General features: G+C 35.8%; 1 protein-coding gene across 5 annotated transcripts in view; it reads right to left on the minus strand.

Annotated features, from left to right (window-relative positions):
* LOC110830756 (stranded at second) overlaps positions 1–5945 on the minus strand; it is a 102004-nt gene extending 96059 nt beyond the window's left edge. For 3 of the 5 annotated variants that reach the window (XM_022066027.2, XM_022066023.2, XM_022066025.2), the window contains exon 1: positions 5704–5930. In XM_022066027.2, the coding sequence (XP_021921719.1) occupies positions 5704–5821 (118 nt within the window). In that variant the 5' untranslated portion in view covers positions 5822–5930. Of the gene's footprint in view, positions 1–5703 lie in introns of all 5 variants that reach the window. The other 2 variants (XM_087348592.1, XM_087348591.1) reach the window with 2 other exon arrangements.
* Positions 5946–14370: the final 8425 nt, after the last annotated feature.

The following is a 14370-nucleotide window of genomic DNA, read 5'->3' on the forward strand; positions in this document are numbered from 1 at the left end:
CCTTATACTTGTTGTTTGTTTTTTCCGATTGTTATCCTAAGCACTTTCTGCTTAAACACCTGCAATCTACTGTATATCCCTTCATTAGCATGAGTTCAATATCCATATTAAAACAGATAAAAGTAGAAGGATTTAAATCTTTAAGTAAATTATTGTAAATTCAATATTAGCATGACGTTATGTTATTCATGCAATTTTAAAAGCCTGATGGTCTTTATTTATGTATTGTTCGAAATAACACCAATAACACTAGCATTTGTTCTTTCATCCAAAATTCCTTATGTCCATTCCCCTGTATAAATATTTCATACCATATATTCGACACCTTTTGGCAAATAAATAATTCGATTTCGATTGCCCCGTCATTCGGCTTTCTCCTGATCGGTGTCGCCCTAACCCGAGGCCATGTCATGGCCGCCCCGGCGAAGAGCGTTGAGCCTGGCTGACCTACTTCACGCCCCGTCTGCTATCCAACTCCACTGCCGGCCTTACGTCATCTGCTATTAACAAGTCGCATGCGCGCGCTCCTAAACCAGGATGCTCTTTGTTATGTGTTGCAAATTGTCATAAAAATAAGCTCTCCTCTTCTTTTACACGCAGTGGGAGCTCATGCCCGAATGCCTCATGACAGAAATCCCTTCGCAAAACACTAGCACCTGCATTTGTAAAACCTGGCCCATCTACAACCCAACTGCAGCCTTGTTCATGTTTGTATTGGCTTCTGCAGTGTGTGAGTACATTGTACGTCATGGTCAGATGACCACATGAATTGCTCTTGGATTATGGTGTAATTATAACGGGTTATTTTTCACTAAGAACAAAACATGTTTCAGACAACAAAATACTTAAGACAAGTAAGTAATTTTGATTAAGCGGGTTATAGTACAGGTTATGAGAGAGAAAATAATCTTAAATATGAGCTCAACGGATATTAATAGTTGTATTTTGCTTGCTTAACTGGCAACATTGCTAAGTAGTTTTCTTTTTATTAGTGGCTTCTTGCTTTTGGTTAATGATGAGGGTGATTAAGTTTGTATCATTACAATAGGCCACACAGACTGTTCAAAATATATTTAAAATCATTAATGCACGTTTTTGCAAGAGATGGGCGGTGGATGGGTTTCGTGCACTGACTTAGAAACTGGCGTTAGAAGTTAGACTTAACCTGACTGATTAGTGTTGACTGACTGCAGTCACACATATGTTAGGGTTTACACATGATAATCCTTCAAAGTATATGATGATAAAACATGATAATAGAAGAAATAATAACTGTCTAATTGCTATTTTAAATTAACGGAAAGTCCAGATCACGAAATTAAGTTCCGTAACACAAAACGTTTCAGGCCGTGCATAACGGGCTCTATCCCAACATTTCTTGCTTTACGGGCTCCAGTGTTTATAGTTACAATATGTCAAATATTTTTCTCTGTTAAAAATTAATTCTTACTTTTCATAATAATTACACAACACTATGGATATAAAATCTCGAATCATAATTTCTACGCACCTTTTAATCATTCTGAGCAAAATTTTGAAAACTATTTTTTGGAACATATTTTTCAGTTTAAATAATATTGTACTTATATATTCTGTCTTACACTGTGTAAAAAATATGTATCTTGGAAATATGTTTTTGCGTGTTTTATGTCTCCTATACTCTGCTACCAGCTTTGTGGAAGCGTTCAAGTAAAGTTGCTTATTAGAGCAGCTTTGCCTTGAACACGAAGTCAAGTTGGAAAGTTGCAAGAATAAACAGCCAAAAGAAGTTTCATCTGCGTTCAGATGCGACATCACGTGTTATTATCCACTTAACCTTATACCGACCGACATTACTTCAGTGTCGCTAATTATATATCATTCTTAAAGAAGGCACGTAACTTCAAAAGCAGAAATAAACGGCCTTGGAGAAAATATTCCCGATATACTTAGAGTACTTAGACCATAGATTTATGTTGTCATTTTGATCACTATGTCTTACTTACAATATAATTTTGACGTTATATTATTAACCACGGAGATGAACAACGTGATATTTGTATCTACTGTTGTATAGCTCACTTGATCTACAATAATAATTTTTCTACTTGAAACTTGCACACAAGTTACACACTCTTTTATTCACTGTTCCCTCTCCAAAGTAGAGCACGCCAGACTTCTATTTGCTAACAGACAAGTTAATTAAGCACATTCCTATCTATCTGCTCGTACAAAGAAGGATCTTTCACTCCTTAACTGTACAAAAACATAGCCTATTTACATATCCGTATACACTTTCTTCATCATGTGGCTGAGGAAAGCTGTCAATTTCTTTTAGAGATTGTAAAATACAAAAATAAGTACGCATCGACTTTGCTGAACAAGGACCGAAAAAATTATTCTACTTCATTACACTTCGTTCTCAGTAGTACGATGGACTAGGCCTGAAATTGGCCTCTTAACTTACTTATCTCTGCCTTAATTCCGCATTGCCAACATCGACACCTATATTTACATATTTTAAGCATGACGTTTAACAAGCACAAATATAAGGTTCCGTGGACATTCAGACTTCAAGACTATAGCAAGTGCTGCCCGCTTTCAGGCCCACGCTTTCTCGTTCCTGGAAAGAGCCCTCTGCAATATTTACGTTATACGAGATATCCCAGTGGAAGACTGAAGAAACCAAAATTAAGTCTTTGCTAGGAAAATGTAAGTGTGCGCTTAGAAATACTACTACACTACAGAGTAAGAACATTTCAGTATAAATTTTAACAATGGAAAAATGTTTAACAAGTGAAACAGTTTCTTTCCCTCTTTCGAAATTCCATTCAGATTTACTTCAACCACTAGATCATGAAAGTAAGGATTCATGTTGTTAAAGTAGTGTCTGACGTAAGTACAGAACAATGCATTTGCCAACATCGTTTTGGTTTTGCCGTAAATAGAGACCGTACTACGTGAAATTAGTGTCTTACTGTCACTGAAAGTTATAATTCCTTTAACTCATCATCCCAGTGCAAATACATTTTAGTTACAGATTTTTTATACTAAAGAATGTAAACAGGTCAAATAACAAGTTGCAAGTTAGCCTATGTCGAGAAGTAGGAAACAACACTGAGCAAGATGAGCTATTCCAAATGCAATTTATTAATAAAACGAAATTACATGTAATGGTTCAGTTAGTCAAAGAGCCCGACTGTTTTATTTGTAGTTAAGCCCGACTGTTTTATTTGTAGTTAACCAGAATTCGGTCCTTGATAGTGGTTTTAGGTGTTCTTCACAAACTACATAATGATTCTCATTTCTACACATGATTGAAAATTGACAATTTTATGTCTACTTATAAAACAATAAATTTTAATTATCTTCTGAGCTGTAATCTAGTATATCTCCGTTGTAATTATCTTCCTATAATTAATTCAAGGCTTCTTTCAACGTCCTTTGTGTAAAGAGTTTCAATTGTCTTTTTTATTCCAGTTTTATAAACTTATAAGTAACGGCATCTTACTCAGAATTACGTATTTAACAATAAGGAACCAAAAATTGGGTTCACCTTTATTAATTGTATTTAAAATACAGGCGAATTCTGTTGTAAATAAGCGATAGCGGTTATGAATGCCATTTTCATATCAACATTTTTACAGATAAATTTTAGAGTGTTTTATGTCAGTAAACTGAAGTAACAAGAACATTTTCAATGTGAAAACATCACAATTAATGTTTTATTAATGATATAAATTAATTAAAATCTCATATTGTTTTAAGTACTCATGTATTTATTATTTCAATCAACATCCTGCATAGAGGCTCTCTGACGACATTTATTTCAGGAAACTTCAACGCTGGGATAGAGAATAAGCTTAGATTCCGAGGGGAAATGCCGGTTCTGAGACGTGCTCAGTGCAGTTATAATCACATACTTTAGTAAATTATTTTATACGAATTACTTAATTATATTCCTTTACACCTGTTTACGCATTATCATAACTAATTATAACTTCGATGTATGTATGATTCACGACAAAGGCAATAAACTTAAATTTTCTTACCGATTCAACAATTCTTTGTTTCTTTTACAATTCTCTCTGAGGTTAGCTTCCCCCTTTTGACCTTGAAAATAACGTAGAATGTTGATGACACTAGAAGCGCACGACTGCAGTATGTTGAAATAGTAGCGGGAATTCTTTTCAGTGTTTCAACGGTGCTATAGAAATGGGGTAACATATGTCAGGATGACAAAGTTACTTATACTTTTTTAAACAATGTCTCAGAATAAGTTTAATTCGCCGACGCTAAGGTTAAATGTTATAAGCATTAATGTATTAATTACGTATTCGTGGAATGGTTACTAATTAAGAACAATTTAATCCTCGTGGAAGAGATTACGGAGCGTATTGTTCAACGATCTCCACATACATGAATAAATGTTGAACATCACTATCACTGAGAAGTTGTCAATATTTGTCTCTTCAATCTCGTTATGACCTTTAGGAAATGAATTAGAATGAAGACTGCAGTAAATTTCGCTGAGAAAAACGTCGCTGTTGAGTGATGAACATTGTATTCGGGAGATCTCGGGTTTGAATTTCGATCCTGATGATTTATGTTTTTTCTGAGCCCCTCGAGGTAATAACCGAAATAGTAAATTAAAATAGACCACAACCATTACCTCCAATATCATATCCTCTGCAATATTTAGTCATTCTACTGTTCGACTCTGAAAAATGATGAGTATTTGGTTTCGTCTGCTGGACGGCCGGGGTTCGATCCCCGACGGGGGCAGAGGATTTTTCCTCTAGCCTCTGCGTCCAGACCGGCTCTGGGGCCCACCCAGCCTCCTCTACAATGGGTACCGGGGTCCTTTCCCGGGGGTAAAGCCGGCCGGGGCGTGATGCTGTCCACTCACCCCCATCTAGTACCGAGGTCAAGGAAGAGAGGAGCTATACCTCCACTCCCCCCAAACGCCTACATGGCGTATAGTGGGACTACTTTACTTTACTTTTACCAATGATGTACTTTCCGCTCCAAATATTTATCACCGATTATTCATAACCACATTAACCATTATAAATTATAGCTCTGATAACTTTATAAATTGATCGAAAAGTGAACGGTGCATATTCGAAAAATATAGAATTACTCTTATTGTCATATATCCTTACTAAAAGTTGTCATGGTTTTCTCAAATCTTGAGAGGAAATTGTGGGACACAAAGCGTTGGATGAGATATTCGGCAAGCAATAAAGGTTCCACATATTCTAAAAACATGAGTTTTGGTTTTTATGTCATTTTATTTAATGCGGGATTTTAATGATTTCATGTGTCCATTTGCCAAATTCTGAAATAAAATTAACTACAAATGCTTATTTTCCGGTCCCTAAGGATTCTAGTGTCACGGATATCATTTTAATGACACACATCGTCACTTTTATGGGCTTCGTGACCAGAATATGAGTTGTCTGAATGAAGCGGACAAAACAACGCGAAGAGGGACACCTGGGAAGTTGTTTTCGGCGTGATTACGCTGCGGATGGAGATCAATACCGTATGCACATTGGACTGTACGAAATGCTCTTCAACTTTATGACTTATGATTACATGCGAGGTTACTATAGTTTGTAACAGACTTAAATGAATACAAATCTGGTAGACGTGCAGAACAAATCATTCACATCTGTGGTGCATGAAAGAATCCTCTTGCGTCTGCAGATAATCACTCACCTGATGTACAGTTTCTGCCAGATCCCGCATCTTTGTCACATATTGGTAAGGGCTGGTGTTCTTCACTGGAACGCACCAACACTAAACTTAACGCCAACAATAGCCACACCACTAACATTGTTTTCTGACGTACCAACAACGATGGCGACCACTAACTCGCGATGTCCTGTCTTGGCCTACATAAACACTGAACTGCTAGCTTTTCTCTCTTCGCCGCTTACCTGCCACCTGGTGGGAACTTGCTCATACAACAGAGGTATTTTACGAAGACCCCCTGCACACAATACGCCTTCTGGGACCATGTGACGTCAGATAAAGACGGTATTCAGTGAAAGTACATCTTACCTTGGGCAGAATTGATAAATTGTATTATAAAAACGGAATTTCATTTCGTATCCCTATTTAGTGACTAATACAGGGCTGTGTTTTCCTGGCGTGGGTGTTCCTCCCCCGCTTTGAAGCGCATGGCCTCGAACTAGGAAATGTTGCAAGGTGATTTTCTTTTTGTTGGCTGACGTGGAATTCACAGGAATTTCCGTGGTATGATTCCAACCCAGTTAGTAGAATCTCGTAATATAAATACTTAACACGTTACTGTGGTTCTTCTTTGAAAGTTCTGGCTTACAGTACCTTCTCTAAGATCAGTTACTTTAACAAATGTTGCATTATTTAAGAACTTTTTATTTTAGGAATTATTAATCCTTACACGTACAGGAAAACAAACAGAATATCAGAAGACGAATAAGAAGCAGAGGTGGGTGTAGAAGAAGGGCTGTATGCATGCATAAACAAAGAAAAAATGAGAAACGCATGCGCTGAGAACAGATAAAAAGACGAAGAGAGGAAAAAGCAGAAGAAACGAACGGAGAAGGGTAAAGAAAGTAAAAAAGGAACTGTAAAAGACGAAAAAGGGGAAACCAGACGTACAAGTTGAAAATTATTAAAGGTCTTGAATGATGATGATGATGATAATAATTTTAAGACGGTAAGCAAGAACAAATAAAACTGGACGAAATATTAGGAAAAAAAAGTAAGTAAACATTAACCAATCCATGTTGGTCCGGATTTGGTTCCACTCCGTTCCATAGTCTACCCGTGCTCCACGTACGTGTTCCTGTATACTCTACCAACAACCTACTCCTTCTCATTTTCACCCTTAAGATGGAGGCAGCATTCGTCTCCGAAACGTTGGTATGTACGAACAAGACTGTACTGTATTATAACCCAGAAGATCGTAATTAGAAATTAAAATGCTTTCTTGTTTTTTCGAGCTACATCACCCTCGAGACGCATTTTCAACTTGTCAGATAACACAAAAGTATTTGTAACAACTGTTACGGTTTGTGTCTTGGTAGTAACTAAATTATAACACTGCTTAATAGAATTTCAATCAAGAGTATTAACAAACAGCGGTCCTTTTATTAATATTGACGCCTGCCTGAAGTTTCTTCATTCAAGTGTAAAACGTGCAATGTTACTGAATAATGAGAGTAAGGACTTGTCTGAAGGTGAATTGGCAAGCTCAGTTCTTTAGAGTTAGATTACAGTCTGTCTGAAGACATTGTAAATCAGCATATATATATATATATATATATATATATATATATATAAACGTTTTTAACATTAATTATTTAAACATACCAAATTTCGTGCCTATAAATCGGCCTTATTCTGACAAAAGGGATGCCACACACGTCAGATAGGCCTAATTGTAGTTCCTACTCGAAACTTTCTGCTGCATTTATTTTATTAGGTGATTTCTTGACATTTCGGAACTCTAAAAAATAATAATACTGTCTCGGAAATAAATACACCTTTATTTCACGATGTAGGGCTCCCAATGGAAAGACAGTTCCTCAAGCGTAACTTCTTTGTGTATACTTCTTCATGACCTTTCGACAATCCTTCCTTCATCCCTTATTATATTCTTCCCCCTTCCGCTCAATTATGCCTTCGTTGGACAAGGACGGTTAAGGTAAAAATGTACACCTGCTGTTCAGACTACCATCATGTTGTGTAGTACATTCTAAAGAACATTTCGCCTCCTACATGTTGTATGGTACTACATGCTACGATAAGTGACCACTGACAGTATTGTCTGTTTGTCGATCAGAATTTTATTAACAGCAATTTCCATTTATTATAAATTTGACTAACATCTCAAATTCTGTCTTTGAATCATTAATAGCATTATGGCTTAGAAAGCAGTTTATATACAGATTTCATTTTTTTTATAAAATGTTCCATCATAAAACCTTTCGTGATAGTCTTTTGTAAAATGTTACCTAAATGCAAAGGTTTACTTTTTACGCACTTCCCGTAAGAAGATTCAAAGGTGACGATGAGATTAGTGTCCCTAGGCTTAGATGTAGTTGTCCAACTCGATGGAACGGAGTCCTTTAGTAGATAATAGTCGCTTAGTTAGTTAAGAAATTTCCGACCTTTTATGGAACACGACTGTAAAATATTATGTTTACAAGAAACCGCTACTGGCCGCTATCTTGGACCAAATAAATTCAGCGTATACTTCGCATCATGTTTTTACAATCCATTTTAATATTACCTTCCCGTCTAAGCTTTCGAAGCAGTTTTTTCCCTTCAGGTCTTCGGCCAAGTTTTGTATACATTTTTCATTTTCCCCATGTGTGCTATATGTCTCGCCCATCTCAGTAGACGTCCCTTTGTTATCATAATAATGTTCTGTAAGGAGTGTATAGTTAAAGCATTTTTAATAGCAACTCAGATATATAAACCCCTTCTGTGTAGAAATAATATACATTCATACTTTTAACCATTCTAAGAACGTTGCCTTTACACAGCGACGCCATTGCACGGAACGCGGCGACTTACCCAAAGGTCAGGAAGTGGTTTGGGATGTTCAAGGTAGAACGAACTGGACTCTACATACCTTGGCGTAACCACATAGAATAGCTGACATCAGATAAGGCTTGCTACGACAACAGCCACAAAGAGGTACTCGAAACCGGTACGATGTGTTAATTTATGGGAACTAATTCTAATTTATTTTAACAAACTATTATTTTCAGCTGTGGAAGAAATTCATATGTAGCTGAAAAATATTAATAAGTTTCATAATAGTTTCTGTCTGAAAATGGATGTGGGGGTTTAAAGCGATGTTGTGATGTATTTGTTCCTAAATCTCTGTAGCTGAAAATTCAAAACAAGTTTAATTCCAGTTGTTGAAGATTTGAGAGAACGTAGAGAAATCTGCTGAGATAAAATTAATAATTATCATTTTAAAACTTTATGAGCCATTAAGTCCAGTCAAGTTGTCTGCAATGTAACACTCTGTTCTTACTTCACTTTTGCTTCTCATTGGTGTAATACGATAAGAAAAATCGCGCAGTTTATATTGATTTGTTTTGAAGCCTAAAACTATATTTTGGATATAATTTTCAGTTAAACAATACATCGAAGTGCTTCTACTTTGACAAATGAGCCGTATCATAAATAGAATAGTCTTAATTATAATATTTTGGATCTCTGTCATAAGTAATACCCACTTTGCTGTTATTACAATTGCATAATAAAACTGATTACTTAAACCTAAAGTATTTAATCAATATGATGGAAAATGTCTACCCATATTGATTGTGGCTTCACTTCTGCACAGTTAAGCGGATGTAGGTTTCAGCTGTTAATAACAGGAATTTTAATTAAAGTAAAGTCTGTTGTGGCCGATCACAGTGGCTGCGCCGTCTAGGGCGTGGCCTTTGTTCGTTCTTTTTTAACAATATACGACACAATCTCTATCGTAAAGTATCATATGAGGTATGAGAATTAAAAAGGTTGGAACAAAAATGTGTTCTGTCGCAACCATTACTTCATAATTCCGTCCATGGGACTGACAAATGTGTGAAGCCGCAAAATTCTGTATTAGAACATCCGGTTTCCGATAACTTTGCCAGTAAGCCTATGAAGCAAAATCTTAATAATTTGCCTAATTTTTTAGCACGTAAATTCATGAACCTGACGCCTGGTCGAGAAGCTAATAGTCAAGAAACTTAATGAATTTTATGAATCTAAAATGTTTATTTCCTTCTTTACAATATCTCGCCAGTGGACTCTGGCACTCACAACGTCTTTATCCTAGATAAATTTTAATATACTACCATTTATGCCTTGGTCTGTTTTCTTCAGGTTCTCCAAATAAAATTTGTATGAATTGATTATGTCCCTTATGTTTACCACATGTCTGAATATTTTAATGCTTCTTTATTTAATCACGTTATTAATACCTAGTGGAGAATACAAATTTTGTAACTCCTCTTTGTGTAATTTTTCACCATAATTCTGTTATTTTCCGTTTCTTAAGGCCAAATGTTATTCTCAGTGCCTTGATGTCAAAATCTGACATATTTTCTTCCTTAGAGTGGAAGATTGGTCGAAACTTATGGCTATGTGTTTTGTACGCTCATAAAACTTATATTACTTCAAATGAATATAAATTGCAAATGCTACGATATTAAGCACGTGGAAAACAATTTTTTTCCAGGAATATTATAGTACATCGGTAATTTATGTCACTGGTATTACGTAATGAAGAATTTAAGGACTTATTTTTTACAGGTGACTCTCGTTATATGCGAGGGGTCGAAAACGTATTAAACGGAAAACTCATAACAGGTATTTTCTGAGTTATACACCATGAGAGAACTTAATATGTATTGTCCAGAGTCACAATGGTTGGGAGAGTCAATGAAACTGAGCGCGCAATTCTTTGGGTCTGCGCGGCATCTTCTACCTTAGCCGCGGATAGGATATTGAGAAGCCTCGTAATACTGAAATAAAATTGTGGATATGCAAAAAACCAGATAGCGAAAGCGCCTAATATAGTACCAACAGTCAGAAGGCTGCGATGGTCTGGCCTGCACCTAGGTTTCGGAGACAAGGAATGTTTGCAGAATGTGAATGGAACATTTATTTAATGACGCCCACTGTTCGAATGCCAAGGATGTGGGACAACGACAGGATGACATTACGATAGATTTTTAATAGCTAGGTTGCGAGGATTGGAGGCAAATGAAATTGGCTTAGGATCGTATCCAATATCAGGCATTGGTATTAGCAATGCTGAAACTTTTGGTTCTAATACCACAGAGTTATTTGGTTAGAAAGTTGGTTAGATACGAAAATAATGACGAATTTTAATATTAATGAGGTGAAAGGTCAAAAATATTACCACTACTTTCCTTGATAGTTCGTCGAAACATATACACAATTTCCCATGAGTCTCAAATCAAATTCGTGAAGCTCAAGCTTATGGGAGCACAAAATATAAATATTGTAAGGATTGAGAAGGGCATGAAAGCGATTTTCCGCCTGTAACCTGACCTTAAACCAGCAACAAAGAATTCCATTCATGATTGTGGGTGAAAAAAACATGATCGAACCGCGGCCTTCACGGGACTGAGCGAATTGATTTCGCATTAAGCGCGTCCATTTCCTGAATTTCTATCGAAAAAAACAGGCTAAATATCAACACAAATGCAAAGAGCATAAACAAATGTAGCAAAGCAATGTGTGGCTGTGCTGAAGAAGAAGAAGAAGCATGCTCGCACGTTTCACAAAACAGCGAACAAATGACTCGGCAGTGCCTGAGGCAAATGGACGGCCAGTTAACAGCAGGGTAGTGAGGTCCTCTACACACGATAATATAAACTGTTGGTTTCAATGTTATCCGTTTATGGGATATCAGTGAAAGATATTAACGGAGTAGGTAACACTGTTAACTTAGTTAAAAACCAGAGTTCTTGTGTTTCTGTGATTTATTCTTGTCCGGCTCTTACAGATTAGACCAAATGACCTTCTTCAAATCAGAATTACTTCTGAAATTATGAATCCGCTTAAACAAATGGTAAGACTCTTTAGAAAAGTAATAAGCCGACGAGAGACACTGTACAACACAGGAAATTGCGAACACACTCCATGCCTCGAGTGGGATTCGAACGGTTAACAGAGTCGAAGGATGTGAGAATGTGATCATGAATGATAGGTATATCAGGATTTGGACTATTTCAGATACTAATTTCAAGATATAAGGCTAAGAAAAATCTTGGAACAGCCCCCAACGCGGTTGAGATTCGAACGAGGTTCCTCCCGACTACGCCTTTGAATCTGAACCTACTTAATTGCACACACTTCTCAGACCTCTCTCTGTATTGAAGCTCATAATAATATCGTACAAGACCTACGTTTGCTTATAAGGGACAGATATCTTGACTTTTTATGGTATTAAATTTTGTAAGTTTTTTCGAGTTTCGTATTGATTATTTGTTTTCGATTAGTTTTAATATTCTATCTTATATGTCATCTATGTATTGTACCATAGTTACTGACTGCTGTTTTGTGCCTGCCTGTAATTGGTCTTGTTTTTCTGTTTCATGCACACTAATAAATGAATTGAACTGAATTTCTTGGAGGTTGTAGGCCTATTATGATTTATTTATTTGCTTAATATGAGCATTTCAGTCGATTCTAAGTTTAAAGATAAGATTTCATCCATGGACAACTTCAGTGCTCCAAAAAAGTTATTTACAAACATTAAAGTGTGTTTTTCATTATGAAGTAGTGCTAATCCGAAGACCCTACATATTGAATAGAGCAATGACAGTACGAGGTCTTCAGTTTTAACTTACCAGTATTATTCTCGCAAAATTTTCCAACGCAAATCAGAGTGGACGTTTCCTTGAATTTGTTTCTATTATTTTCAGTTGTAGAACCATATTGTTGATTTATACTCTTTTATTCTGTGGCGTCATCTTTAACAATATCTCATCTCACAAATATCTTTTTATTATTAAAGATAAACACGTGGAAAATACACTACGAATTAAGTTTTAGACGACTCATTATCTATTAAACCTTTTTAATTTTTTACCTGAATACTCAGTAATGTTTCTTTTATGTCTCTCTGAGCTAAAACTTGCAGTTTGCACGTCTACATATTTCTTAAATGTTATTACGTAAGCTGTGATTTCAATTATCTTACTTCTGCATCATCCTGTTGTCTTTATTTTTTTATCGGAAATAAGATCTTGATTAAAATATTATTGTTTAAAGATAAGTGCATAATCTACATAGATTTTACGAAATGTGTTACTTTATACAATAAAGATACTTACCACTAATTGTCGAAGAAATGTATCTTCTCAAGATTTCATTCTATCTATAACATTTCCAAGGATATAGCTGTTGAAATGATTACGTTAAAACTTAATTGATCTGTTTTAAAAGGACGTGAAATGTGTTTTGTCATCTTCGGAGAATAACACAAATTGAGGAGGCTCGACAAGGGAAGTGTCGAGGTATAATATGTGACTGAAGAACTTCATAATTTGTACTTGTCACCACCTATTATTTATGGTGATCAAACCACTAAGGAAGGGTGAGAGGGAAATGTATGAGAAAGATGAAAAATGAGCACAGCATGTTAGTCATAAACCCTGAAGGCAAGATACCATTTGGGAGGCTTAGACAAAGAATATATTATAATATTAAAATTAATTTTAAATAAATAATGTGAGGATGTTTCCTGCATTTGGGAGTTCACCTGCCAAAAATAGGAACCAGACGCAGGCTCATGTGAACACGATAATAAACCTTCGGTTTCCATGCAAGATGAAATATTTCTTTATTAGTTGGGCGAGTACGTATTAGCTTCCCAAGAGTGGTTATGGAATAACTCGGTTAGTTCTTTCTATAGCGAAAATTGTCACCCTTCCTGAGTGTTCAAATTTCTTACATGCCATTATATTTTTTCTCATATCAATATCTACTTTTATTTCTATATATCTGCTCTTAATAATGATTAAATTAAGACAACGAACTTCTACTCTGGATTTTTTCTTGTCAAAGTCCAGCAAACAGTACATGACAGGAATGCATTTAATCCATTAACATAACCCATTTCATTTTTGCCATATTTTATAAGCTTAATGTAATTTATGACTTTATCCATGCCAAGCCAGTAACGGATGATAACGATTAAGTGGTTGGTTTATTGGTTGTGTAAATAAATTGTCAGCTTGATTCTTGCTAGCTTTGCAATAGTATGACAGCAGGTTAGAAGCCCTGTGAAGAGTCTGGATATTTGTGTGTATTTTTATTGTTTATACTCGTCTTCTTTGTGGACCTTTATCTGCTAATCACAATACTTACCGCCATAATTTTGTGAATCTATTTGGTCTGTACCATGAACTATTCTCCAGTGCGCGTGAAACTACGAACAGCAAATTAAATTTGTAGTGAAAATAATCCATTTATCGACTCAGAATTGTTTGTACATGGTATCGAACTGCCATTTCAACACGGCTGTCTGTCTCATGCTCCCGCGTTCATAAGAAAAGCTCAGTAATGCATCCTTGCTCCAAGCACGATAAAAAAATATGTGATTGAATACTCCATTACCACTGGTCAATGTGACCGATCTATCATTAGGTAATAAAATAAATATGTTGCCCTATACGCAATGCTGTAAAAAAATTAGCGGGTAAGCAGAAAATCAAAACAAATAATGTTTTAATATTTGTCCAGTACTTCCTTTGCCTTAGACCGTGTAGTCACCACCATTAGCCTTTGCATTAATTTGTGAAATAAATTATATTATTCTAGGCAGATAAGTATAGACTCCAGGATGATGATAAG

This window comes from Zootermopsis nevadensis, unplaced genomic scaffold (genome assembly GCF_977971745.1).
Source record: "Zootermopsis nevadensis isolate Lab colony 2312 unplaced genomic scaffold, Znev_1.0 Znev_ptg000013l, whole genome shotgun sequence".
Classification (NCBI taxonomy): Eukaryota; Metazoa; Arthropoda; class Insecta; order Blattodea; family Termopsidae; genus Zootermopsis; species Zootermopsis nevadensis.